At 35.5% G+C, this 27,934-nt stretch overlaps 1 protein-coding gene across 1 annotated transcript in view; it reads right to left on the bottom strand.

The window, feature by feature from the left end:
- Positions 1-737: 737 nt before the first annotated feature.
- Positions 738-27,934, bottom strand: part of P5CDh1 (delta-1-Pyrroline-5-carboxylate dehydrogenase 1) — a 186,049-nt gene continuing 158,852 nt past the window's right edge. Inside the window, exons 12-14 of the mRNA XM_090373981.1 lie at positions 21,693-21,881; positions 4,604-4,722; positions 738-2,893 (exon numbers count right to left, since the gene is read on the bottom strand). Coding sequence (XP_090230107.1) covers positions 2,778-2,893; positions 4,604-4,722; positions 21,693-21,881 — 424 coding nt within the window. The 3' untranslated portion in view covers positions 738-2,777. The remainder of the gene's footprint in view (positions 2,894-4,603; positions 4,723-21,692; positions 21,882-27,934) is intronic.

Genomic DNA, 27,934 nt, shown 5'->3' with positions numbered 1-27,934 from the left:
GAGTAATGCTAGGAACTAACTTTGAAAGCAGCTTTGTGACAGCTTCAGTGTAACTTATACAATTCCAGTGGGTTTTCACCAACCTTTGGACATTCATATTTTCAACAAGGGGGAAGGAAAAAAACTGAAATTAATGCATCATGCATTGACTTTTAACCCTGCAGTATCAGCACTATTCTTGGAAGGTACCTCTCAAAAATAATCTCCCCACATTAATTGTTGGTTGAAGACTAAAATTTGAAATTTTTTTTTCTACCTTCCCAAATAAATACAAGCAAATTTTACTTGGTATGATTTTTGAAGTGAATTTTATTGTTTGCACACAGAACACGTCAGATGCTATGCCACTGTGTTTGCAAATTTTTTCTCTGAAGCAGAGTGCAGAACCCCACTGGTGTTGACACTAGGAGGCTTGAAATTGTTTGTTTCTAGTCTAAGGTTAATTGCTTTTAAAGTGATTGCAAATTGTTTATAAAACTCCCACATTTTCTCGGTATTTACGGCCTTACAGTTGTTTTTGAAAGGTTCATTACTGTTTCCACATAAGCATGAAGACATACAAGCAAGTATTCGCTCAAGATAGACAGCAACACGCATAACATTCAAATTGTGTGCACTTCATGGCACCTAATTTGAAATAAATTTTGAAAAAAAATTTTTCAGTGGAAGCAATAGTAGTATCTAATATAAATATTTTTAAAACTAATTATATATATATAATCAGAAATATATACATGTATGCAATGCATTTTTTAATGCCTTGCAACTAATTAAAAAAGACAAAATATTGGTATACTCCAAAATGTTTTCCCGAAATTAAAAAGAAAGTTGTCAGGTACCATACCATTTTTGTAACCACCACTGTAGGGTGAAATAAAAGTTTTTAATTTGCTGAGAATGGTAAATATAATCAAGGTTTGATATATTACCTATATTTAATTGTTTCAGAATTTCCTAAATATGAGTCTTGCAAAACAGCACATGGTACCTAAAATTTTATAGATGCACCTAGTACTTCTGCAGTATTGCGGAAATGATATTTTCAATCCTCACATTTTTGAACTAAATATTTATTTTGAATTTTGTGCCTTGTCTAATCATAATTATCTGCAAACCATCGTGGATGCAAACTAATAGCAGTGCTCTGTTATGACACAAATATTGTTTGAAGCTGTTTTGTATGATGGAGAATAGCAATTCTTCAGTAATAACCAGTGAGATTCAGTTTTTCTTAGGATAATGTAAAAATTAGACAGTTATCTGATGAAATACAGTTATGGATGCAAAACTAATGCCGGCACTCTGTTATGGCACAAATCTTATTGTCTGAAGAAGCTGTTGTGTGAGACAAAGAATAACAGCCCTTCAACAATAACCAATGAGATTCAGTTTTCATTAGAATACCATAAATATGAAACTGTAATCTAATGAGATACAATTATTCCTCCAACCAAAGTAAATGTTATTGCATGACTTCTTGAGGTCAGGCAACCAGGACTGAATTACCTGATGCTGGAAGAGCTTCTAAAAAGCAAATTATGACAGCAACAGTATTATGAAGGAATTGAATGAACAAATACGAAACCAAAAATACAATTTATTTACATGATTATTTACCAAAATGAAAAAGACTTTCTTGCTGATTTTTCTCTTGATTAATCACAGAACACCGAGCTGGAACCTTTTTTCCAGATAAGGATCAGTTTTTACAAACTGCCAAGTTTGTAAATTTCATATGTGGCTCTATGCATTAATTTTAATCTTTGATAGCTATAAATTATATTAAATAAAAAACTCTTATTCAGAGTCACATTCTTTGGAGCTGTACTAAATCAACAGCAAAAGCCACTGTTCGTAAGAACTAAGCACCATTAAAACCTTTCCAAATACTGAGTGATTGCCATGCAAAGTGATTTGTTGACATCTGGAAACATGCTATTTCAGAATACTGAAAAGTATGTGGTTGTACGTAATTTAAAGCTGCCATTAAAATATCTACATTAAATTTGTCACCCTCTAGCCATTGCTATTTAATTGAATTACTACTGAGTACACTGATCTTAAAAGTAGAGTACTGTGAAAGTTTTTAAATACTGCATCAAATGCAATGCACAGCAAGAGCATATGAATTATTATTCTCCACTACGAAGTATGTTTTGGGAATGAATATCAAACTGAGCTGATTTAAATTTTTAGTGATTTCATGCAAAAATATTTTGATGACATCTAATGATTCATTTTAGGTGGCAGGTGTTTCTTACTGGGTGGGTAAAGGGGAACAAATTAGGAAAATTGGAGGGTCACATAATCTTAAATCTGAGTAAATACTGTATATAATATTCTAATTTGCTCCCTGATAAATACAATGAAATTTCAATCCAAAAATTTAAAGAGGTGTGTGTGTGTGTGTGTGTGTGTGTGTGTGTGTGTGTGTGTGTGTGTGTGTGTGATCGCGCACTCTGTTTCATAACCAACATCGCACTAATACAGAGCACACATAAAATTTAACTACAAAATACAATCATGTTTTCATTATCTCAGAATTATCTTCAAATGTAATCAAAGTTTACTTGTGTTTTATGCAGCCTATTTTTAAATACATAATCTACAATACAGCTTTCACAATACTTTAACATCTTAAATGCCAGCAGAAGAAAAGGGCAGCTGCATGAAAATTTACCCCATTTAACAACACAGGTAAAATTTGAGTACTGAGAATCTATTTTGAGAATGTTCACAGTAATTGTGCTTATTAATTTTTTCTCCTAGTTTGTGCTTTAACATTTCATATAAGGATACTTCAATTCTGTCTGAGGAACAAAAGTTTCCTTAATAACTTGTGGAGATGTCCATCGAAGTAAATAATGTGGTCCTCCTGCTTTGTCATTAGTTCCTGCAAATATATAAAAATATATGTGTTTAAAAAATTGGGAGCAACCTATTAGGATTTGATTTGAGGTTTTTAATGGCACAAAAATGACTAGATTATGACATGCCACGAAAAGCAACCTATGAGGGATATCTTTTTTGTTGTTTCAGCAGCCCTTCTTTAATGTGTGACTAAATTTAAAGCACTGAGTTTTAAGTGCATTAGTTCAATTTGACTCACTTAAGGTGTCATTATAAAATGGGCTAGTATTTGTAACAAACTACAAAAAAATAAAACTGTGAACCTGCTGATATTTAAAAACGCACCGCAGAACAAAGAAAATACTGCTGAAGAAGAAGAAGAAGGCAGGCGCCTTCAAAAGCTATGGTTTTATTGCTTTTAATTTAGTATATTTTAATGTATTTTATTGTTCTTAACCCAGTATATTTTATATGTATATTTCATATATTTTAGTTGTAAAGTTAAATATAATTTATCGTAAATACAGGCAAATATAATTTATTATAAATACATAGTTATCAAGATTCCAGTTTTCGTTTTGTTTTATTTCTACATAAGGTTGGTGAAAAACATTTAAAACTACAATATGAATATACCCAACCTCAGAGGCCTGTTTGAAGAATTTCTCAGAAATAGTTGAACCACGAGTGCAAAAAGTGTACCTTAACACTCATACTGAAACAGTTTCTAAACTTCTCAGGCATGTCACTCACAATCATTTTGTAATCTGGGTGTTTATTGTTTCCCAAAAAATTGGGAAACAATAAACATTCATCACAAGCCAGTCCAAGCATGTCTTTCAGTTTGATTCAGGGATTCTTCTAATAGATTTGGGGGACTAGCAAATACTTGTATTTCAGTTTTGCACTTACAAGCTCTATAGACCCTTTGGTTAGATTTAAACCTCTCACATGATCACAGAGTTCACTTTAGGTAAACAGCCGTGGCTCAGAGTTGGAAATTTATTCATCACAACAGTTTATATCATCTTCTAGATCACAAATGTCATATTTCGAATCTGATGGCCTATGTTCAGGTCTATGGGATACTGGCCTTACAGCTGAAATAGCATTGTTAGGATATGCAATGCTCTGCTTGTTCTTCATTTTGTAACCTGCTACATTTATAGAACAAAAGTGGCAATCATTAATATGATCCTAAAGTTCTTTCCACACTATAGGAATGGCAAATGTCGTGGCTTTCTTTTTACCACATTTCCACATATGTATGGCACACTTTACGGAGGGGGTTTATCTTGGTCAATTAATTTAATTCTAAAATATGCGGCATATACATTTTTCATATATGATGTTATATTTTGCTTTTGATTCATTACAACACAGTTACTGCAAATGTAACAAAATATATTTCAACTATTCACATGATTGACCATAAGTTTCCACTGTCAAAGACAGAATACGAAAATCATGTTAGAAGCAGATACTAGTTAGCACGACTGCACTAGAAAACAACTGAATGCATAAGAAACCTTTGCAGTTTTATATGCAGCTACCTGACTTGTAGGTCTAGGCATGTCACATATACATATATGTAAGAAAGCAATTTTTACTGTTTGCAAAAAAAAAAGTGTACATAATAGGTAAAACTGGTTTGGATTTTTGGAATTAGCACTAAAAGTACACCTGGAAACACCAAAATTTATGCAGACCAGTGTAATTAATAAAATTATTACTAGATAAATTTTAAATTTACCTGACAGTCTTCCACCACCAAATGGTTGCTGTCCTACAACTGATCCTGTTGATTTATCATTAATATAAAAATTACCTGCTGCCATTTTTAAAACTTCTGCAGCCTCATCTATAAATTTCCTGTGATAAAAAAAAAAAACATACAAAATACATAGTTTATATCTTTTCATCATGTAAAAATATCAGGTTTTTTAAACAAATAATTAAAAATCTAAGTAATGTAATCAAATGGATAAATGCTCTTCAGCAAATTGACAGTTTATTACTGCTTAACTATGACCAATTAAATCAGTACGTTGTTCAGAAATTAATTTAAGGAATTTGATATATGAAGTAAAGATTAAGCTTAATCTTTTGTTCACCTCAAATTAAATGCAACCTTATTGGTTATTACCAAAAGGGTGCTATTAGCACTTATTACAAGTGATGTACAAAACTGTTCTTTAATATCAGGAGAAAAATTCCACTGCAAAAATATAGGGAAAATAATTAGACTTAAAAGAGCAATGAAGCCCAATATGTCCTATTATTATTAATCTTAAATTATAAGAGGAAACTTCATACCTCTAATTCTCTCAACGCTCAATCACGGATGAATGTATTATTATATGAACCAACACCACATGCTTATATTAAATAAATCAAATTAAAAATAGTTACTAATTAAAATCATCATGTATTCAATTCTCACATCTCACCTAGCACATCGCGAAGAGCCATGGAAAGTCGGTGCCCCCCCCCCAAAAAAAAAATATATCGCATGCTGCCATGAGAATTGAAAAACAATTGTCGCAAAAAATCTTAAAACCATAAAATAAATATACATCAATTCACAAATAATTTAAACTTTAAAATTGTCTAAAACTTCTTTCAGATCATTTCCGTGTTCACAAGAAGCAAAAAGCCATTCGTGGATGATATCCCCCCCCCCTGTTTTATATAAACTTATCGAAACCTGACACAAGATTATTTATATAGACCAATGTATGGATTAGCATTAGTAGAGACATATGATGCAAGAAAGCAAGCTTATTCAGCATCAGCCAAAAAAAAAAAAAAAACACACCACTCCCATTTCACCCCTCTGTTCGTTCGAAATACCTGTCCAGTTGAGCCTTAAATTTGTTTAGGCTATCAACTTCAACAACAAGTGATGGAGGTCGGTTCCACCAACCAACCACCCGCTGGCCAAAGGCAAATTTCCGCACATCTATCCGACATCCGTCCTTCCTCAAGTTGAATTTATGCCCTCTGAGGTGATTATTCTGAGCAAGATGAAGAATCCCATTGGCATTGAGCATGCTCAAACCATTCAAAGCCTTATACACCTCTATCAGATCACCTCGCCGGTGCCTAGTCTCCAGACTCTGTAATTTGCAAAACTTAAGCCTTTCTTCGTAAGAGCAACCCTTTGTTCCATTCACTAATCTTGTTGCCCTTCTCTGTACCCGTTCCAGCAGCTCTACATCCTTCTTGAAATGAGGCCTCCAGACCTGTATACAGTACTCAAGATGGGGCCTAACCATTGCCTTATACAAGGGAATAATCACCTCCTTATCGCTGCTAGAAAAATTCCTGTATATCATTGACAAGACACCATGAGCTACTCTTGCAGCTCGTCTGCACTGCTCAGAGAACTTCATATCTGCCTGTACAATTACCCCCAGGTCCTTTTCATTCTCCACCACTGTCAGTGTAGTCCGCAGAGTTGATACGTTGCTCTGTGGTTACTGTTTCCCATATGTAGTACTTTACATTTGTCAATGTTAAACTTCATTTGCCACCTCTCAGCCCATCTGTTCAACCTTTCCAGATCCTGTTGCAGCAGCATAGCATCAGTGTCCTTAACAACCCTGTCAACCTTTGTATCATCTGCAAACTTGGACATTAAACTTGATATACCATCATCAATATCATTCATAAACACCGAAAACAACAACGGACCCAACACTGAACCCTGAGGAACTCCACTAATAACATTAGTCCACGTTGAGCAGTGTCCATTGATTACCACTCTCTGTCTTCTGCCACTCAACCATCCCCTTATCCATAGCAGCAATTTGCCTCCAATGCACACTGCTCCAATTTGTGCAGCAGTCTTCCATGTGCAACAGTATCAAAAGCCTTTCTAAGATCCAAATATATAATATCAAAGTTATTCCCTGCACCCAGTTCTTTTGTGACTACATCATAGTATCCAATCAAATTGGTCAGGCAAGACCTGCCCTTAACAAAACCATGCTGCATCTGAGCTATAACTGAATTCTTGTCTAGATGATCCTGCAGTGCTTGTTTAACCAGTGCCTCCATTAATTTACCTGGAACAGAAGTTAAACTAACAGGTCTATAATTACTTGTGTCAGCCTTTGATCCTCCTTTGTGAATTGGGGTTACATTTGCACATCTCCAGTCTATGGGTACCTCCCCTGAGTCCAAGGAAGCTCTCATAATTATGGCTAAGGGTTTGCTTACTTCCTTTGCTGCCTCCTTTAATATAACTGGATAGATCCCATCCACCCCAGGTGCCTTTCTTGTGTTTATCTTCAACAATTTCGCCTCCACTTTACTCTCAGTTATTACAAGATTCTCTAGCATTCCCCTCGCTGAATAACTCCTCATGTGTGAATGTCGATGCAAAATATTCATTTAGTTTGTTAGCTACCTGAGCAGGATCATCAACAGTTGATCTAGACAAGTGGACCAATCTGATTCATCCCCTTCCCTCTAGAGTTTACATAAGTAAAGAACTCGTTGCTGTTTTTCTTTGCATCCTTTGCCAAAGATTTCTCGTAATCTGCCTTCGTCTGCCTAACCTCCTTTGTAACTTGGTTACAGATCAACTTGTATCTATCATAGGCTTCTGTGTCATGTGTTAATTTGTATGTATCCCAGGCATTTTTCTTCTCTGCCATATGTCTCATTAGTTCATCTGACAACCATTTAGGCCTAAACCTTGAACAATATTTCTTAGTTGGTATGTAAAGCCTAGTAGCTTCCAAGATAAGTTCTTTGAATGCTTCCCATTTTGAATTTGCTGTTGGTAACATCATCAGTTGGTCCCACTGTATAGAATTTAAATACTGTCTCAGTCCATCATAGTCGCACTTACGAAAGCAATAACCCTTCCCTTTACCCCTAATGGTAGTTACCTCTTTGAGTAAATCCCACTTCAGCACACTGTGATCACTGCCACTTAGTGGTTCATTTATCTGCAGATTCTTAATGCATGAAGAATCACTACTGATAATCAAATCAAGAGTACTACTCCCTCTAGTTGCCTCCCGAACCTGCTGATATAGAAAACAATCATCCAATAAATCCACAAAAGCCTTGCTAGTGTGTGAGTGACCAGCCCCCAATATCTGGAAAATTAAAATCCCCCATTATAAGACTCTCTGATTTACTGGCCCACTCTATTTCCCTGTACAGTTTCTTATTATACTCATCAGAGTCATTAGGCCTAAAGCACATTCCTACTCTCAATTTTGATCTCCCAATGCTTATGTCACACCAAACTGACTCGACACTGCACTGTCCAGCGATGTCGACTGGTTTCATTTCTAATGTTTCAGCAATTAATAATTTAAAATATTCCTGCTGTGTATTAAGGACTTTCGATTCATTAAAAAGGAACATGTGCCCATCACTGATCGCATGAAATGCAAGCTCCGAGGCACCTGCCCTAACCCGATGCCGCATGCTGCTGTATCCTTACCAAAAGTGAATTTTGGGTCGAGCCAATATAAGCAGAATTGCACCCACCATCAGGAATATTGTAAACAATATTGTGAGGTTCCATGGTTGGAACTACACCAATCACTCTATGTTTCAAAATGGCACGGAGTTTACTCATGGATTGTGCAACAATCTTAAATTCAGTGTTCTTAAAAATATTTCTGATCTGCTCTGTCATTTGTTGTACCTGTCTCCAATTTATATTTTTTCTGTTGACTAATTTTCATGATGGTACCTAATGAATTTAAAAATCTTTAAATTCATTAGGTACCATTTAAAAATCTTTTTGTAAGTTCCATAAGCTCATTCAATAAGGAATCCTGAGTGGAGCTGTATCTATATGCATTGTGAAACTGATTAAAAATAATGCTGTTTATATTTGAAAGGATGATAGCTCGAACAGCGCAAAAATTTTCCAGTATTTGTTGGCTTCCTATAAATTTTAAAATGTATGTTTTCACTAACCCTGGTTAAAGTAAAATTTAGAAAATTTATGGATTTATTCTGCGGAATTTCCATTTCTAAAGTGAACTTAAGTCTGGTATATATGTTATTAAATGTATCCAGGACATTCTGTACTATATGTTTATTAATAATTATTAAGATATCATCCAGATATCTACCATAAAACATTATATTTGGGAGACGCAGCATTAAATATACCTTCGATCTTATTCAGATAAATTTCAGCAACCAATTCACTCAATCTAAGCCCCATCGGTAAACCGAATATATCTGCTTGTATATTTTAGCTTGGAAATAAATAATTGGTTTGTACAAGAAATTTAATCAAATAGAATATTTCATTCCTAGGTAAATTTTACATATTTGAACTAATTGCCTGATCATTGATAAGGTCCCATATTGTGTCTAGGACATATTCTATATGTACATTGGTGTACAGGGAAACAACATCCAAAGAGAATAATTCATTGTCTCCATTTAGCATTTTTCCTTTTAATTGGTTAAATAACATATCCAAATTCTTTAAACTGAACTTTAATGTTGAACGCAAAGGTTTAAAAATGCTATATAGTAGATACATTGAGGCGATGCAAAAGCTGTGTTTCTGTAAGAGACAATGGGTCTAATTGGATATCCTATTTTATGTAGTTTAACTTGTCCGAAAAGAGTTGGTACTGCATTAGTCCTAGCTTTAAGAGTTTTTAAAATGTCCATCAAAAGAGTCTTTTTTTCTGTACTCAGCTAACTTGCTATTAAATTGTTTAATTAGTTTGTCAAACACCGCTTTCTCTACAACCTGGTAGGTAGAACTATCGGATATAATATTACTAAGTTTGTCTATATAATCAATTTTATTTAAGACCACAACCATATCCCCCTTATCAACTTTCTGTATGATAACATTGCTGTTCTGTCGTAATTTCTTGAGACCAATGCTCTCTTCTTTTGATAACCTAAGTATATACGAGTCCCTATTCTGGTTAATAATTTCATTAATCTGCTGTATAAATCCTTCCCTATTTTTTGCATTCCTTAACCCAAATTCAATAACTGTTTGCTTTTTAAGGAGATGTCTGGGAGGTAAATTATAATTGAGACCCTTACTTAAAAGGTTAATTTGTGGAATAGACAATTCATAAGAAGATAAATTGACCACACCGTGGTTATTAATATTATCTTGTGTATGTGTTACACACAATTCTGTCATGTCACGCAATAATAAGCTGTAGACCCTCAACCCCTTCACCTTGTCTTGTTCTGTTCCCCCTTCGCAATACCCCTACTGCAATGCCATTATTTCTCATAAGCGTTGTAATTTATTAGTGTGTCTCATGTTTATTTCATTCGCTTGCACCTTATATATTTGAATTATAGGGACTACTGTATCCTAATTTCAATAACTGATTTTAGATAAGCCCAATCATTAATATGTAAATATCTCTATCTTATTACGTAAACATAATTGGCAAAAGTAACTCTTCTTTTTGCAAACTCTAAAATCCAAGGTCAACCTAACAATTTTTAGCGAAACCGCAAGTGCTAACTTCTTAATACCCAATAATCTTTGTCTTAATGACACCCTAGCAAATTTTGGGATTAAATTTTCACTAATGCAATACAGGCTGGCCTTGATTAACGCGATTAATTCGTCCCGCAAGTGCATCGCACAAAACGGAAACGCATTAACCGAATATAATAATCAATAGGAAAAATTATAATTGGTCCTTGACCTTCTGGAATGTCCATAAAGAATTTTAAAAATACCTTTTAAATAAATTTTTAACTGTATACAATGTAAAAGATAATGAAAATAATTATGGAATTAAATGTTTATTGCATAAAACAGCGGTTCCCAAACTGTGCACTGCGGGATATTTTAAATTTTCGAGGGAAACACAGCGATACTCAACATCTGTTGACACCGTGTGAACTACTAGCTCGAGGTAGTTCACAGTTTCAGCATTTCTTATTAAGTTGTTTGCACCTAACTACTAAACAGAACTGTTAGGTATTTCTTTTGGTCTGGGTGCGCCTTGAAAAAATTACTGAGACACTAAGGGCACTGTGAACCAAGAAAGTTTGGGAACCTCTGACATAAAATACACAATGAAGAAATGACTGTTGCAGAAATATTTGAACAGTGTTGACTTTCTCTTTTCATTAATCAATTTCCGATAGCCGACAACAATCTTCTCTGGGCCCTGGCAGAATAAATATCGCAGAAAACCTCAAACCTTTTGTTTGAGGGTCTCTGCGATACGAAATATTTCATCTAATTCTTTTACCGTTATCTCCTTCGCAGGAACATTTTCATCTGGCTCATTTAAAAATTTGAATTTTTATGCAAGTGTGCATTGACTTTATTAGCAGGAGACAAACAAGTAACACGTCTTCTTCCAATGGTTGATGGAACACACCGAGGCGGGCAGCAGGCAAACGTTTGTTTATTGACCATACAACTTGTGGTAAGCTTAACACGCGATTCAAATCTTTTTCAACTATCGCATAAAAAAAAAAAAAAAAAAGAAAGATCGCATTAACTGGAAATTTGCATCGTGTAAAGTGAAAAGTGGTATAATTTTTCAAATAGCATTAACTGAAATTCGCGTTATGCGAGGCCTAGCTGTATTAAATAAATCAAATTAAAAAGTTACTAATACTAATTAAAATCATCACATATTCAATTCTCATATCCCACCTAGCACATCGAGAAGAGCCATGGAAAGTCAGTGGCCACCAACCCCCCCAAAAAAAATAATATTGCATGCTACCATGAAATTGAAAAACCAATTGTCGCAAAAAATCTTAAAACCACAACATAAATATACATCAATTCACAAATAATTTAAACTTTAAAATTGTCTAAAACTGCTTTTAAATGAAAAACTTATTCGAATTGTTTCAGTGTTCACAAGAAGTAAAAAGCCATTCGCGAATGATATCCCCAATGTTTTGTATAAACTTCGAAGCCTGACACCTCCCCTAATATCAGGGAAATTGGATAACATAACATTTTTCTGTATCAAGGATAGATGGACCAGAACTAGGATGTGTGTTGAGGGCTAAAACTAATAATGTCACCAATAGGTCAGATGTTTTATTTTTTTTTGGGGGGGTGGGGAAATATAATTTATATATGGGGACTGATATAAAGCATAACCATACTAACAACTTCCTGGATAATTATAGGGACTACTGAAAAAATGTAAGCCTTGCAGGTTAACTCAATATTTGACAAGTTCTGAAAGGCCTTTAGACAATTTTTTTAAAAATCAGAATGAATCTATTTTGTAGAGATGAAATACATTTGAACAAAGGTGGTGCAAGGATTTTTCTGATATCATTGGCAAAGGCTTAGGAAAACTGCTAGTTGTTGGGGGTGTATATAGATATGCATTCATCAATATTTATAAGAGATGTATTTGGAAAGTGAATAACGAAAAAAGTCTAAACTGTTTATATAGTAATATTAGAAATGTTGTCAATAAAATGGATGAATCTGAGCTACTGGAAGGCTTACAGGTGCTGATATAATTAGAGTTAATTGAGCCTTTGTGCCACCCTGTAGGGGATAAGTTTCATTTTGGAACATACAAGAGGAGGAGGGGGGTAAACTTCCTAAATGAGGTATGATCATATTGTGATACAAGACAACTTAAGAAGAGCATAGAATTTGCAGGGAGGAAGTGGTAAAGGAAAGTTGACAGTGTGGGGGGGGAGGTGTTACAGATTGCATGACAATGATGAATATATATTGGGTAGTGTCGTCGTCTTCTTCATGTGCCTTGTCCGCTCCCCGACACAGTGACGATTACTAAGGAGAAAGCATTCCTGTCTTCTGCTAGTCTGAGCAGTTCTACATTTTGAATGTTAGTCCACTGTTGGATGTTATGTAGCCAAGATGTGGCCTCCTACCACAATCCTCCATTTGCCTTCAATCTTGTCTTTTATAATCAATTCAGATAGAAGATATTTCTCTCCCCATAGAATATGGCTAAGATAAGAGATTTTCCTACATTTGATGGTAGTTATTAATGTTTCTATTCTTGCTCTGTGGAGGACTTCGTTGTTGTTTACTAAGTCTGTCCATAGTATTCGCAACATCCTGCAATGTATCCACATTTCAAACGCCTCTATAGTTGGTTCAGGGAACCTGCCTTGAGAGTCCATGTCTTGACACCATATAAAAGTATAGACCAGATGGAGCATCTGACCATACATTGCCTTAATTTCTGTTTGTGGTTATCATTGCAAAGAAGTGCCCTAATTTTTTTGAAGGTTGCTCCGGAAATTTCAATACGACTTCATATTTCTTTCTCGGGGTCTAAGTTCTGTGGGATGGTGCTTCCCAGGTATTCCAAATGAATTAGGTAGTGTCTAATGCATTATTTTAATATGTAGCAAACAATGTTGGCAATACAGCTTCATTACTATAACATGTGACTAGCAAAAAAAAAGGGTTTCTATATTTTCCATTTCTTGAGTGGGAAATTACTTCTGACTGCCTTGTTTATCATTGATTCTAACTTATCACTCACCGATTGGAAACTGTGGACTTGCAAAAAAAACCTGTGACTTATCTGTATCAACATGTCATAGAGATAAAATGGACGGGAATAATCTTAATCTGGCCATTAATGATCCTAATAATATCAACAAATATGACGGTACAGGAACAATTAGCAATGAGTGATCACACTGTCCTCAAGTATGACAGTGACATCATGGGCAAGAGTTTTAATTCTAAAAAATGAGAATTGCTGTGGACAGGAAATTCTTGAACTTAATTCAACACCATCTTAACCTAACCTAAACTGAATGAAATATATATGGAGGAAAGTACAATTGAATTATGGGGATATTTGCAAAATATTTACTACCAAAACCACAAGTACATTCATTTATTACATAGCTATGATGCAGAAGAGTAGACTAGACCCTAGACCAACTGTTAACTCAGGGTCTAACTGCAACATTTAAGTCATGATTGCGAGAATTCACAAACAGATGAACAATTTGTCTATGCTGGTCAGAGATCACTAGAAGAAGTACAACACTGCTGATTGCATTAATACTAATGGAATCTATATGAAATCAAAACTTGGAATGTGTGCTGGAGGAATCTGTTGCCTGATGCAGTAAAAATCCTGAAAGGCATCTTCAAAACAGCTGTGGAGGATTTTAAATTTGGGATGTGATGTGGGAGGAGAGGGTTCTGACACTCTCAAAGAAAGCAAGGTAGAAGAGAATGATGCAATTCAAAAGCCACAAGCTTTTTCTTAAAGCACTAGTGGAGATTTTGGACATGTCTAAGGTTCTGGCTGACTGTGTATTTGAAATGGATCCTTTGATGTAGTCAAAAATTTAAGAACTGGACACTCTCTTACAAGGAAACCTATTGGTATCTTCAACAAAAGAAAAAAGTAAACTCCCATAATGAGATTTTAAGAACATCATAACTGCACTTTTTCTATGCATTCTTAAGTCCCCTTCCCAGAAAGATCCCCATATCTAATTCATCTTTTATCACCTGCCATCCTCATTATTTTTTTCAATATCAATTGATTTTTTTTTGCATTTGATTTCATTTATTCTTCTTATAAAACATATTCGTAGTGCTTTTTTCTTTTCTTTTTGTTATAACTATGATTATTCCATATATTACAAGATAATTTTTATTTTTCACGAACATTCGCCTTGAATTTGATTAAAAAAAAAAAAAGAAAAAAGGGTCTTCTTAAAGGTTCCCCCTACCCCCATGCTTGTTTTCTGTAAGGTCTTAATATTTATGTTTTGATATTTCACAGTGATTTCTAAGAACATATCCTAAGCATATCCTATTCTAAGAAGCATATCCTTGAGATATGTTTATTAAAATATGTACTCAAATTTGGAGTACAGGTAGGGTAAGTGCCTAAATTATGAAAAAGTCCTGACCACAATTTAGGCACTTATCCCATCTGTATTCCAAATTTTTTGTAAGTTTATGGGTTGCTAGTGGCCAATTTCCTTAACTTTATTTTAACTGTCTGAAAGCAACATTTTCAATCTCCCAAAACAATAATCATGGATGATAGTGTAAGTCACTGAAGTCCAAGTTTGCTGGGGTCATTCTTCCAATAATGATAGTTCTTGGCTTCCACTTGGAAGTCTAAAATGCTGATGGAACCTCGCCACTTGCAAGGTCTAAATTCCAAGTGTACCAGAGGTGGTCACTCAGGTGTGAACCAATTTAAGCCAAGAATGAGCTGTGTCATCAAAACTGCACAGAACAATGGCCAACTCTCTATGATGCTAGGCAATACCAAGCGACTCTCACCACCCAATGTAGTAACCACCACTTTGTTTAAGGGAGGCGTGAAGTGGTGAAAAGTCTGATAGCCAGAGCAAAACCGTGTCTCACCATCTCTTGTCACAAAGTATGGGTCATGTCTTTTGAGGATGTTATGATGTACATCATGGGAGATCCAATACGCCTAACATTTCGAGTGTACTGCTTAACAGTTTTTGAAGGAGAGCCACTAGATAGTGGTGAGACCCATTTCGTAATGCTCCAGGAGCCATCCAAATCAGTTAATGTATAATCTTGATGCCTCTATTCTGCCAGCTGCATTGGGAAGGAGTTCCAGCAGCATGTATAATCTGGCTGACAATATCACATTATGTTAAAGAGTCAGGAATACTTTGCTGTGTGTATACCATATCCAAAAATTTCATCAATTCATACAAAATGAAATACTTTCTTAATATACATGATATAATAATATAGATGAAATGCCAACTAGGTATTTCATTTACATTATTATATCATTTATATTGTTAGATATGCCAGGCAAGATGTACTTGCTATCTGGGAGTCTAAAATGCTGATGGAACTGATATTCGGGTGACACTCAAGTCAAGTGGACCCAATTTCGGCGAAGTCCGGACAGCCAAATCCTCTGCTTGCACCTTCACAATGGTGGGATTGTTAGTAATCCTGAGTATAACCTCCATGCACAAGCACATGGTGGGTGACCACCCAAATGTGAACCAACGTAAGAAGGGGTCGAGGTGTGGCGCCCACACCACAAGGAGGAATGCCACTCCTCTGTGTTACCAGGCAATAGTAGGCGGTACATGACTCTCATCAACTGGTGCAGTACCACAACTTTCCTTATTGGAGGCTTGAAGTGGTGAAACCCATGTTTAGTCTCCAGAGCTAAGTTCCGATCAACCCTTCTCCATCTCTTCATTCATTCAGTATGACTGATGACTTTTGAGGTTATGATGGACATCATGGCGAGATCCAATCTTCCTTACATTTCAAGGGTACAGCTCTAAAACGCTGTTCGCAGGCCTGTCACTAGTTAGTACACTGGACCGAACCTATTGGTGAGTCTGAATAGTGTGTATGCAGAGGGCACTGTCGATGCCACGTTATGTCAAGGATCTGGGTATATTTTTACCATGTGTATGCCACATCCAAAAATTTCATTACTTCATACAGCATTTCCCCTCCCCACTTTTTCTTACTATTGAATATACCATGAATTGTCAAACTAATAGAGTAAGCTTATCTGCAAAAAGATCTAAACCTCCCAAACACTTCTAGTTCATTTCACAAATATAAGCAGTCTCAATCCTAATCTCAATGATGTACATTTCCACTTGCAGTCTGCCAAACCCTATACGTACTTTTTCTGACAGAATCTCAGTTATCAGTTGATTCAACTACTGCTCATCTTGCTTGCCTAGATTATTTGCTATATAATTCCTTTTGCCTCAAAGGTGGTACTTGTGCATATGGCCATTCCGATATTCCCTGTCAGAGACTTGATAATTTGGAATCTTCTCTTTTCGATCTTCTCTGGCTTAAAATCTCTCTACCTCATTGTGTCAAATTCATCTATTGTCTCTACCGTTCTCCCAACTCCACTAATCATTTGGAGCTCTTTGACTTCCTCCCTTTGCAACTTTCCTAACAGTGAGATAATTTTCCTTGATGATTTTAATGTTCACAACTCCAGCTGGCTTCCATTTTTTAGTTACACTAATCCAGCTTGTTGAGATGCTGAGGCTTTTGCAATTACTAATGATGTTGTTGTTGTTATTTGGTTTTTAGGAGCATTAGCAACCAAGACCATATTGCTCTGGGGATATGCGGTGGTCATTCCCTGACCTTTCCGCATCCTCTGTATTTGGTGTTCATGGGGTCGAACCCGGGCTAATCAAGAAGCGTGTGCTACGCACTGCTGCTCCTGCCCACCTGGCTATGGAGGCACCCCAATAACTAATGACCTTGCATAGATTATTCATTTACCTACAAGAATACTGGACAATCCTAACCATACCATCAACACGCTTGATCTTTTTCTCGCAAACAACCCTTCTAAGTACACGGTCAAAGTGAGTGGTCCTTTAGGCATCTCAGATCACAACTTGATGATTGTCTCTTCTCCAATGGAGCCTTTATCTCATGGCTATTCTCAACCCCCGCATTGTTTAGCTTTACAAGAATGCAAAATGAGATGACCTGAGAGATTTCTTTTCTTCTTTTCCTTGGTCGGATTACTGTTTCAAAACTTCTGATGTCAACGCTTTCTCAGATAGTGTCAGTGAAATTATTCTTGTAGGAATGGAATCCTTTATCCCACACACCACTTTAAAATCTCGTACCTTGGTTTTCCAATAAATGTGCTAAGGCAGTTCAAGAGAAGAATGTTGCATATCATAATTGCCTTGTTTCCAATTCTTCAGTGTCATTTTCTGCCTACACCAAAGTTCGCAACAATTGTAAAGCAGTTATTAATCAGTTCAAACCAGATTTTGAACAGGCTAAAAGTAGAAAACTTGCTTCTTGGCCTAATGGGAGCCAAGCATTCTGGTCTCCTGCCAAAGCTATTGGCTGCAACTTTTGCCCATATCTGTTCCACCTCTGTCAAAACCAGATGGTTCTGTTGTCACTTCAGCCAAGGATAAACTGACCTGATAGCATCCCATTTTAATTCCAACTCGTGTACTAATGATCTTGATAAAATACCTTCCACCATTCCCGGCATGCTCCATTCAGTGACTCCTGTGGTCTTCAGTAAAAAGATGTCAAAAAGATTTTGACTAATCTTTATGCTAAGAAAGCTCCAAGTCCTGATGATATTTCTCCACTTGTTCTCAAAACCTGTGGTCCTGTTCTTTGCCGCCCTTTTTCACTTTCTTATTCCAAAGATGTTTTTCCTTCTGCTTGGTAATTTGCTCATATCCAGCCAGTTCCTAAAAAGGGTGACAAATCCCTGCCATCCAATTATTGTCCCATTGCAATTACTTCTACTCTTTCTAAAGTAATGGAGAAATCAATTACCCGCCAACTCTTAAACTACCTAGAAACCTTCCGTCTGATCTACGATTGCCAGTATGGATTCCGTCAGTGTCGATCCACTGGTGATATTCTGACTTATGTTACCCATTTATGGACAAATTCAATGGAAAAGTTCAGTGAAACACAAGCAGTTGCTCTTGACATCTCAAAGGCTTTTGATTGTTTTTGGCAAAAAGGTTTTCTAAACAAGCTTCCATCTTATGGTTTGCCAACTGTTTTTTGTAATTGGTTATCAGTTTTCTCTCTGATCGCTCACTGAGGCTGATGGTAGATGGCTCTCTGTTTTCTAACTTCTCCACTAATGCTGGTGTCCCCCAATGTTCAGTTCTTTCCCCCACTCTTTTCCTCTTGTATACTAATGACCTTCTTCCATTGACCGGAAACCCTATCCACAGTTTTGCTGATGATAGCACACTGCATTTCACTTTCCAGTTCAAGAAACCTTGTCCTTCTCGAACAGCTTCAATTTCTCGAATATCCACTATCAATTCTTTAAATGCCGATCTCCAGGTAATTCTCCTGTGGGGCAAAGACAACTTAGTTGATTTCAATCTGTCTAAAACTCAGTCTTGTCTTATATCTCGCAAAAAAGAATTGTTCTGCTCCTATGCTTATCTTTGGTGACACTCCGATTTCTAAGCAAGATGATATATCTCTTTTGAGGATTACTCTGACTTCTAGTCTCTCATGGCACAAGCACATTACAAATATTGCTTCCTCTGCTCCAAAAACACTTGGTTTTCCCTTTCGCTCTCGGCGTTACTTTTCTTCCAAACAGCTGTTCACTCTGTACAAATCCCAAATACGCCTACCATAGAATATTGTTCCCACATCTGGGGCGGTGCCCCCAAAACTCCTCTCAGGCTTCTAGATTCCATTCAGAATAGGGCAGTTAGGTTAATTAATGACTCATCTCTAACAGAGTCTCTCTCTCCACTCGCTGTCTCATAGACATTCTGTTTCTGCTGCATGCCTTTTCTACAGATACTTCCATGGGCACTATTCTTCTGAATTGGCTTCTATAATTCCCACTCTCTCTTTCAAAACAGTCCATACATGTGGTGCTACCAGCCAACATCCATTTACTGTCCAATTTCAAACTCACAGAACCAACTTTTCATCTTCCTCGTTTATTCATTCAACTGCCATTTTCTGGAACAACCTTTCTTCATATGTATTTCCTTAAAATTACAGTCTATAGAAGTTCAAGTCTAATGTCAACAAATATCTTCTTTCATCTTCTCAATCTCCAACCGAAGCACGGTACTAAGTACTATAGGTTCTAATAGCTCCAGTGTTTGGAGTTTTCATAAAAAAAAAAAACCTGTTCTTCATGTATATCCATACATCATGGAAAGGCAAACATATCTGCAAAAAGAAATAATCCTCCTCAAAGCTTCCTAATTAATTCCGCAAATATACATGCTCTCAGTCATAATTTCAATGATGGCTATTTCCATCTAAAATCTGCTGAACTTCAATTTTTTGGCAGAATCTGAATTATCAGTTGCCTCAACCACCACTCCTCTCATAAGGCTTAATTATTTGCTTGATTCCTTCTGCTTTAAAGATAATACAGTTAACCTCCGCTATTCGTGGTAGCTGATTTAATATAAAATGAAACCTAAAAAAATGTGAATTTTAAAGTGTCGTGAACATTTTCCGCCATAAAAAAAACATGGGCGTGGCTAAAATTATCTTCCCCGGTCAAAACAGCGCTCGGTGGGGGGAGAGGGGTGACAAAATCGCAAACGTGGATGTTTCTTGCTAATCCTTGTTCAGTATGTGTTATGCGCTTGTCATGTAAAGTGAATAAATTTATCGATTTACATGCTTATAAAAGTGATAAATCTACCGTTTTGCAGTGTAAAACAGACTTTATCGAGTGTGTTAATGGAAGAAAGTGACTTTATTGTGGACAAGTTCTTTCTAACCCGTACAAAAATATGGCTACGAATAACAAGGGAAATGTGAAAAGATCAAAGAAGGTGATGACATTAGCGAACAAAATTGAGTTATTACATAAAATGTCTAATGGTGAAAGTGTCTCCTCAGTGGCAAAACATTATAAAATCAATGAGTCAATGGTACGATCAATCAAGAAATTGGAAGGAAAAAATCCGCCGTAGTGTCCGTGAAAATGCGCTAATTGCTTCAAAAATTTGCTTTGTAACTCGTGATGTTAAATTAGAAAAAAAAATGAAAAAGCTTTAAATCTGGGAATAGAAGACCGAACTCAAAATAAAATTCCATTAAGTTCACTTATCATTCGTGAAAAGGCAAAACTCCTTTATCAACACTTTAGTGAAACTGGTGATAGCACTGGCAGGATAAGTTTTTTTAGCTAGCAAAGGCGCTGGTTTGAAAGATTTCTTTGAAATTTCTAATAAATATTACATTTAATATTAAATTGTTTCTTATTTTCATTTAGATGCCATATGCTTGCATTTCACTATGTACTGTTTATGTACATAGTCATATTATGAAGGTACATAGACAAAATTTTAGACTAGTTTTTCTTATATATTTCAAACATTGGAACAGAACCCCTTTATTAATATGGGAGCCATAACTCAGTATTCGCGTTTTCGGTATTCGTGATATTTCTCAGGAACGTAACCCCCGCGAATAGCGGGGGTTTACTGTACTTGTTGTGAAAAGTAGTCATAATATGTAATGTATTATAACGATTACTTTTCTGCAAACTTTGTTGTCCTTTGCTTATACTGCTAAGCACTTAAATTTATGTAACTGCAAATCAGTATAATAGTTATATATATCTGTAGCCTGACACTTAATAGCTTTAAACTTACACAAACCTGAATTCTTCACACTTCCTAGCATCTGTCATATTGTCGATTTAAGTCACCACTCGCCTGTCAGCTCTTACGCTTAGGATGCCTATTCACACACTGATGAGGGGACAAAAATCTCAAAAATGGTACTGTTTGGGAGGTATCACTCAACTGAGAATGAATGACACAATACTTCTCCTTTTAGGGAAAGTCCTAAAAGAAGTACTTATCTCCAAGGTTTAAGAGTACAACAACTCATTGCAAAAGGGTTCACAATGAGTCACCTTAATGATGTGTATTATAAAGATTCCTTTTGTGTAAACTCTGTTTCTTTGCTTAAACTGCTATGTACTTAATGGTACTAATCTTGCTATTAATACAACAGCTGCATATATTTCGTATGCCTGAAGCTTGACAGCACTCAAGTTACATGGCTATACAGAAATTTAAACTAAATAATAATTTAGTTTAAATTTGTGTTTTTTATTTAAATTTAGTTTAAATTTTACATATTATTTAGTTAAATAATAACTAAATAATATGCGAAATGTATCTTAAGTGTTCCATTTAAGATACATTTCACATAACTTTATAACAGACATGAAAAATATATACTCTGTAAAAGAAAAGATAATGTCATGTAATTTATGAGAAATTAAAGACAACATGGAATATTTCTTTTGAAGTGAAAGGAATTACCAAATAAAGCACTCAAAATTAAAAATTGAAGGATTACTTACTCATCCTTAGCAAAAACTGCACCTGTCAATCCATATGGAGCAGATTCCTTTACAAGATGCAATATTTCACTGGTTTTCCCCTCTGGATATACATATACTGACAAAACTGGGCCAAATATTTCTTCCCTCATTATTTTATCTCTTGGATTGGTACTTTGAATAATTGTTGGCTGAATGAAGTAGCCCATACTGAAATGCAAAACAGAAGGTCATATAGCTAAATAATTTTAAAAGAACACTTTTTTTTCAATGTACAAGATCGCAATTATTAGTGATATTTAGAAAAGTATCTTAATATAAGTGATGGATGAAGAATAAATAACACTTCAATGGATTAATTATAGTTTATTTAAACATGTATCAACCCCCTCTTGAGGAGGTGGGAGCATTTCATCAATGATGGCAAAGCTGTTATGGATGTTTACAGATTCAAAGACACAAAGGCACCTTAGATCAAAGCATAACTATGTCATAAATTCTATGCAAAGCTTTAACCCCTTCATGGATTCTCCCAAGATATCTCATTTCTAGTTTTAAAAGTTATTTGGAACTACACGAAATATCTCGGGATACATAATACCCGAAGCAAACAATAATACCTTCAAATTTTGGACGGAAACGTATTTTCTCTGGCATTTACCTGGCAAATTTTGCATTAGGCAGGTAAATCCCAAGTTTTCTCAGGATTTTCTTACACCTGGCAGCAAAGGATTGGCTTTTGTTCTACTTATATTGTACGGCAGTGTCAGAATAGTAGCACACGTTCCTGTGCCACCAGTAAGCAAAATATAATTTGCCGTCCTAAATGCAGAATACTGAACCCAAAAATAATTCACAAAAACAATATCGAAAAATATTTCGGCGCCCTCTTGAACTGCTGCCCGTAAGTGATGCTTACCTCACACCCCTCCACTTGTGGCGGCCGTGTGTCAGAACGTAGTTAGTTTGCAATTACTGCTTGTGTGTTCCACTTGATTTTTTAAATTTATTTATATAATGAGTAATGAAGACTTTTCTGTACCTTTCTTTTAGCTCAAGTGCTAATTTATTAAAAAAAAATCTGTATAATTTACACACCTTTTAGCATACACAAGATAACTCGGGATAGCCCAAATGGGTTAATTATTTCCATGTATTTTCTACGAAAAAATTAATAAAAAAACACAAAAAACTATACAATGAGTATTTGCATGATGCATACTTTTAATTTGTAAAATAAAAAAAGTCAATCCGTTAGGGCACATTTTCCGGAAAAAAATGTTCCGGGAAGGTGTTCATCTTAAAAGTATCCAGGTTTGTAATGTTTCCTATAATGTGGATAAGCAATAAGGGTTATTGCAGGTATAAGAGAACAAAAGGTCTTTTCTGTTGTGGGAATAACATGCACCTTCCAAAAGAATGTAAGTTGTTAGGTTGTTTTTTTTTTTTTTTTTTTTTTTTTAGGAGCATTAGCAACTAAAGCCATATTGCTCCGGGAATATACGGTGGTCATTCCCTGACCTTTCCACATCCTCCATATTTGGTGGTGACGGGATCGAAACCCGGTCTAATCAAGAAGCATGTGTTACGCACTGCTGCTCCTTCCCACCTGGCTGAGGGACAATGAATGTATAATGGAAGATCGTCCCCCACAAGTAAAAACAAGTGTAAATGCATGTGTCCTCTACATACCCTTGCTAGTACTACTAATTCTCAACTATTTTCTTCAAGGTGGAATTTCATAGTCATGGCTCGTGCTTAATTTGCAGTAATGTATTGCTTACTTGTAATCAGTGCCATCTTAATCATTTAGAGCCCTGAACTAAATGGACTATAGCACAGGGGCATTAAACAGTTGAGGTGGCACTGATTATAACTGAGCTATAACCCCTTGGCTAGTCCAAGGGCACCTCCTCTTTGTGCTTTTTTTCTATTTTCTTGTATTTATAAGAATTTCTATTATTTTTATTTATGAATAATAACATCTATATGAATATTTAGAGTATTACTCACTAAAAATGTATTCCTTCAAATATAAGGACACATGTTATTAGCCAGGGCACCCAAATTTCTTTAAATAGCCCTTTTTATAAGTGCCAAATTTTTAATCACTGGGGTCTAGAAGTGCACTGGATATGCCAGAAATCTATATATGATGCTTTGTAAGGCACAGGTGCTATACTGTTCGGCTTCTTGATCTGCACACTACCTGTAATACCAGCATGCCTTGGAAACCAGCGTAAACTTGCAAAATAATTACTATAAAGTAGGTTATTTTGTTATGGGATGTGAAGTTGAGAATTTGTTGTCCATTACAGTCACTGAACTTTGGGAAATATGCATGTATTAAACTATTGGTATGGGTGCTGATACTGTCTAAAGCTAAATTAATTGTGAAGTTCAGCAGTATAACTGCTGTATTCAGTCGGAAGACAGAGCTGTTAAAAAAAGTTACTTAATATACACAGTGTCTTACATTTCAGGCACAATCCTTTTTTTTTTTTTTTTTTTTTTTTTTCTGTGATTAATAGAAAAGTGAAAAGTAAATGTAATTATCTTCTTATCAATATCAATTAATTGCTAAGATTATACCTTTACAGAATGGCTTAGAGTTTAGAGAATGTAAAACTAGTTTTATGTTCTCTAAACTTTAAGCCATTCAGTTTAATTGCAACTGTATAATATTTATTAATCTTCTGCCCATTTACTTTGAAGTTGCATGTGTGTGTGTCCACAAGTAACACCACATTCATGAGTCGTATGCAACAATATATGCAAAAGCATTCACGGATTGTCTAAAGCTAAAAATACTGCATTAAAATTACATTTAATCTATGAAGAAAAAAAAAAAAAGAAATGATAATTGCCAGATTTCTGTCTGATTTTAATTAAATTTGGAATGGATTGACAAATAGTATTAAAAACACCCAAATATAAAATTTAATGAAAATCCATCCTCTGTGAGTCCCTTTGTTAGATACCAATGGAGGGATGGACAAGGTGAAGTCAAAAGGCGTGTGCATGTGTGTGTCCACAAGTAACACCACATTCATGAGTCTTATGCAACAATATATGCAAAAGCATTCACGGATTGTCTAAAGCTAAAAATACTGCATTAAAATTACATTTAATCTATGAATGGAAAAAAAAAAGAAATGATAATTGCCAGATTTCTGTCTGATTTTAATTAAATACAAATAGTATTAAAAACACCCAAATATAAAATTTCATGAAAATCCATCCTGTGAGTCCCTTTGTTAGATACCAAAGGAGGGACGGACAAGGCGAAGTCAAAAGACGCATGCGCGTGCGTGTGTGTGTGTGTGTGTGTGCGCGCGCGCGTGTGTGTGTGTGCGTGCGTGCGTGCGTGCGTGTGCACGCGCTGTGGAAACATGCTTAAAAAGGCTACATAGCACTCTCAGCAGTGTGTTTTCTGACTATCAGCATTTATTAACTCTGAGTATTGTTATGAGCATATTTTTCATAAAGTTGTGAAAGAACAAAGGATGTGCTTACAAAGAAAGGCTTTAGTTCCAAAAGTTGCAGCATCTAGAGACTAGGCACCTGCGAGGTGATCTGATTGAGGTGTATAAGGCCTCGAATGGCTTGAGCTGGCTGAATGCTGATGGGATACTTCCACTTGCTCAGATTAAGAACCTGAGGGGGGCATAGATTCAAATTGAGGAAAGACCATTGTAGAATAGATGTGCTGAAGTTTGCCTTTAGCCAGCAGGTAGTTGATTGCTGGAACAGACTTCCATCTGTTGTTGTGGAAGTTGATAGCTTAAATAAATTTAAGGCTGAACTAGACAAACATTTGGAGTGATCAGATGGGTGAAATGGGATTTTTTTTATTATTTTTTTTTTTTTTTTGGCTGATACTGTATAAGTTTGCTTTCTTGCATCATATGCCTCAACTAATGCTAATGCTAAAAGAACACAATGAGAAGGAGCTCAAAAATGGTTTTATTTTTATTCAAAATAAAAAAAAAAGTAAAGTGCAGCCATTATCAACCCACTGCAGGATGGAAGCCTCCTCAACAATTCATGCTGAGGGAAATGGACCATAAATTTTCTGCCACGCTGGTCCAGTGTGGGTTGGCAGATCGACTGTATTCAGCAGTCAGGGGCTTGAACCCCGGTCTACTCAAAGAGCGTGTGCTACTGCATTCCCGCTCCTGCCCACTCGGCTACTAATCACAACCTAACTGAATGCACTTATTACTCCATTTTAAAAGTTTCTGAAAAGATTCAGCAAAGGCATCCAAAGAGATGTCTAGTTCGGTGGTAATGTTTCTCTTTATTTCCTCAACATCCAGTAATCTCTTTCCTTTGAGGGTAGTTTTCACTTTGGGAAAGAAGAAGAAATGCACTGGTGCTAGATCAGGAAGGAGGGTGGACAGTTGATCTGTACAATGCCATGTTTTGTCAGAAATGTCTTCACAACAAGTCTCAAATGGGCAGAACCAGCTCTCTCTCTCAAAATTGTAGCCTCACTCTGTCAACACAATTCAATAGCTTCTGAAGCACCTGTACGTAGAACACAGCATTGATTCTCTCCCCTTCATCAGACTGTGTCAGCGAAATTATTCTTATATGAATTAAATCCTTATTTCCCTGTTCAATCCTGAAATCTCATTTGTTATCTGTATCACAATTTCATAAATGTACAACTTCATTTCCTGACTAAAATAAATGTTGCCAAAAGAATGTATTAAGTTACTAATAATCCACCCTTTATTTTGAAATGTCCAAGACATTCATCCCTCTTACATTCTGATGGGTCTACTGCATTTTCATCTAAATATAAAGCTGACTTATTGTCATCTAACATTTACTCTAATTCTTGATGATTTAGAATTCCTCCCACTATACTAAACATTCATTCCTTATTGGTTTGGGAAACACCTTGGTTTCCCAAAAAAAAAAAAAAAAAAAACGGAGAAATGCTGAACCATCTTTCTTGATACTAAAACATCTTCAGGTCTTAATAATGTATCTCCACTTGTTTTTAAAACCTAAGTTGCAGAGATAACTCCTGTTTTATTTTATGCTCTCTTATTTATTTATTTATTTTTCCCTGCATGGAAATTTGCTCATATTCAGCTGGTTCTTACAGAGGGTAACAAAACCCCTCCCTTTCAATTATCATTCTATTGCACTTACCTCAGCCATTTCCAAAGTACTAGAAAAATACAACCTGAAATTTAGAGGGAAGTTGTTTCAGGAGCTTTCCTCTCAATTTCAATTACTATTTTATCGAACCAAGTTACGACAAACAGAAAAATATATCATATACCTCCATATTCTAATTGAGCAATTTGAATGTCTTGAAAACGTGGATTTATTTTAGTGTATCCCTTTAGTGTGTAATATTTTCCTTTTGGGCAGTTTTAATGGTTGATCTCTTGAGTAAACAGCAAGTTATTTATGTGTACAAAAACTATATTTAATTCAATAAAACCATGGTAAAATTTCACAACAGTAAACATACTCTTCCAGCCGTACTCATACGGAACATTCTCTTTCTCACTCTTTTTTATTCTCCAGCTGTTCTAAAGTGACATCAAACTGGTCATACATGTCCTATACAGTAACTTATATAGCTGAACTGGTAAGCACAATTTTCCAGTACACGACTGTATTTATTGGTTGACAAGTTAAGCAGATGGCTTCAGAAGAACTGGAAAACAAAATGATTAGGAAATACCTTCAGCCAATTCATCTTGTAGTGAATTTATTTCTTGGTAATGTTAAGAATGACAATTACAAATAATTACTTGACAAGTTGATTGAAATTTACAGAAAAGTGGGATGCAGAATTTTAATTTTAATCAAACACCATTATTTGCACTTGCACTTGGATTTTTTTTCCCCCCAGACAAAATCTGGACGATGTCAATAAAGAGCATGGGAAAATTCCACCAAGAAATACAATTAACAGAGAAGAGGTACCACGAAAGATGGGATGAAGCTATGATGGTCAGCTATATCTGGTTCTTGGTCACACTAACTAAAAACATTCAAATATACATTTTTTTCATTAACCAGAGGAAGGGTTATACTTTAATCTGTAATTTTTTTTAGCTTGTTGTTTACTTGCAGCAAAGATTCTGTACAGACGTTAAACCTTGTTAATTAGTCTGATATAGTATTATTGTATATTTACTCTTTAATTTCTGGGCAAACCATTAATGCTATGCAAAAATTAAGACCACGTTTGGAATCAGCATACTCAAATTCATAAATAAAAAAATAAAAAA

This window comes from Mastigoproctus giganteus, chromosome 5 (genome assembly GCF_048544385.1).
Source record: "Mastigoproctus giganteus isolate SK-2022 chromosome 5, ASM4854438v1, whole genome shotgun sequence".
Classification (NCBI taxonomy): Eukaryota; Metazoa; Arthropoda; class Arachnida; order Uropygi; family Thelyphonidae; genus Mastigoproctus; species Mastigoproctus giganteus.
This window is presented reverse-complemented; position numbering and strand designations above follow the sequence as displayed.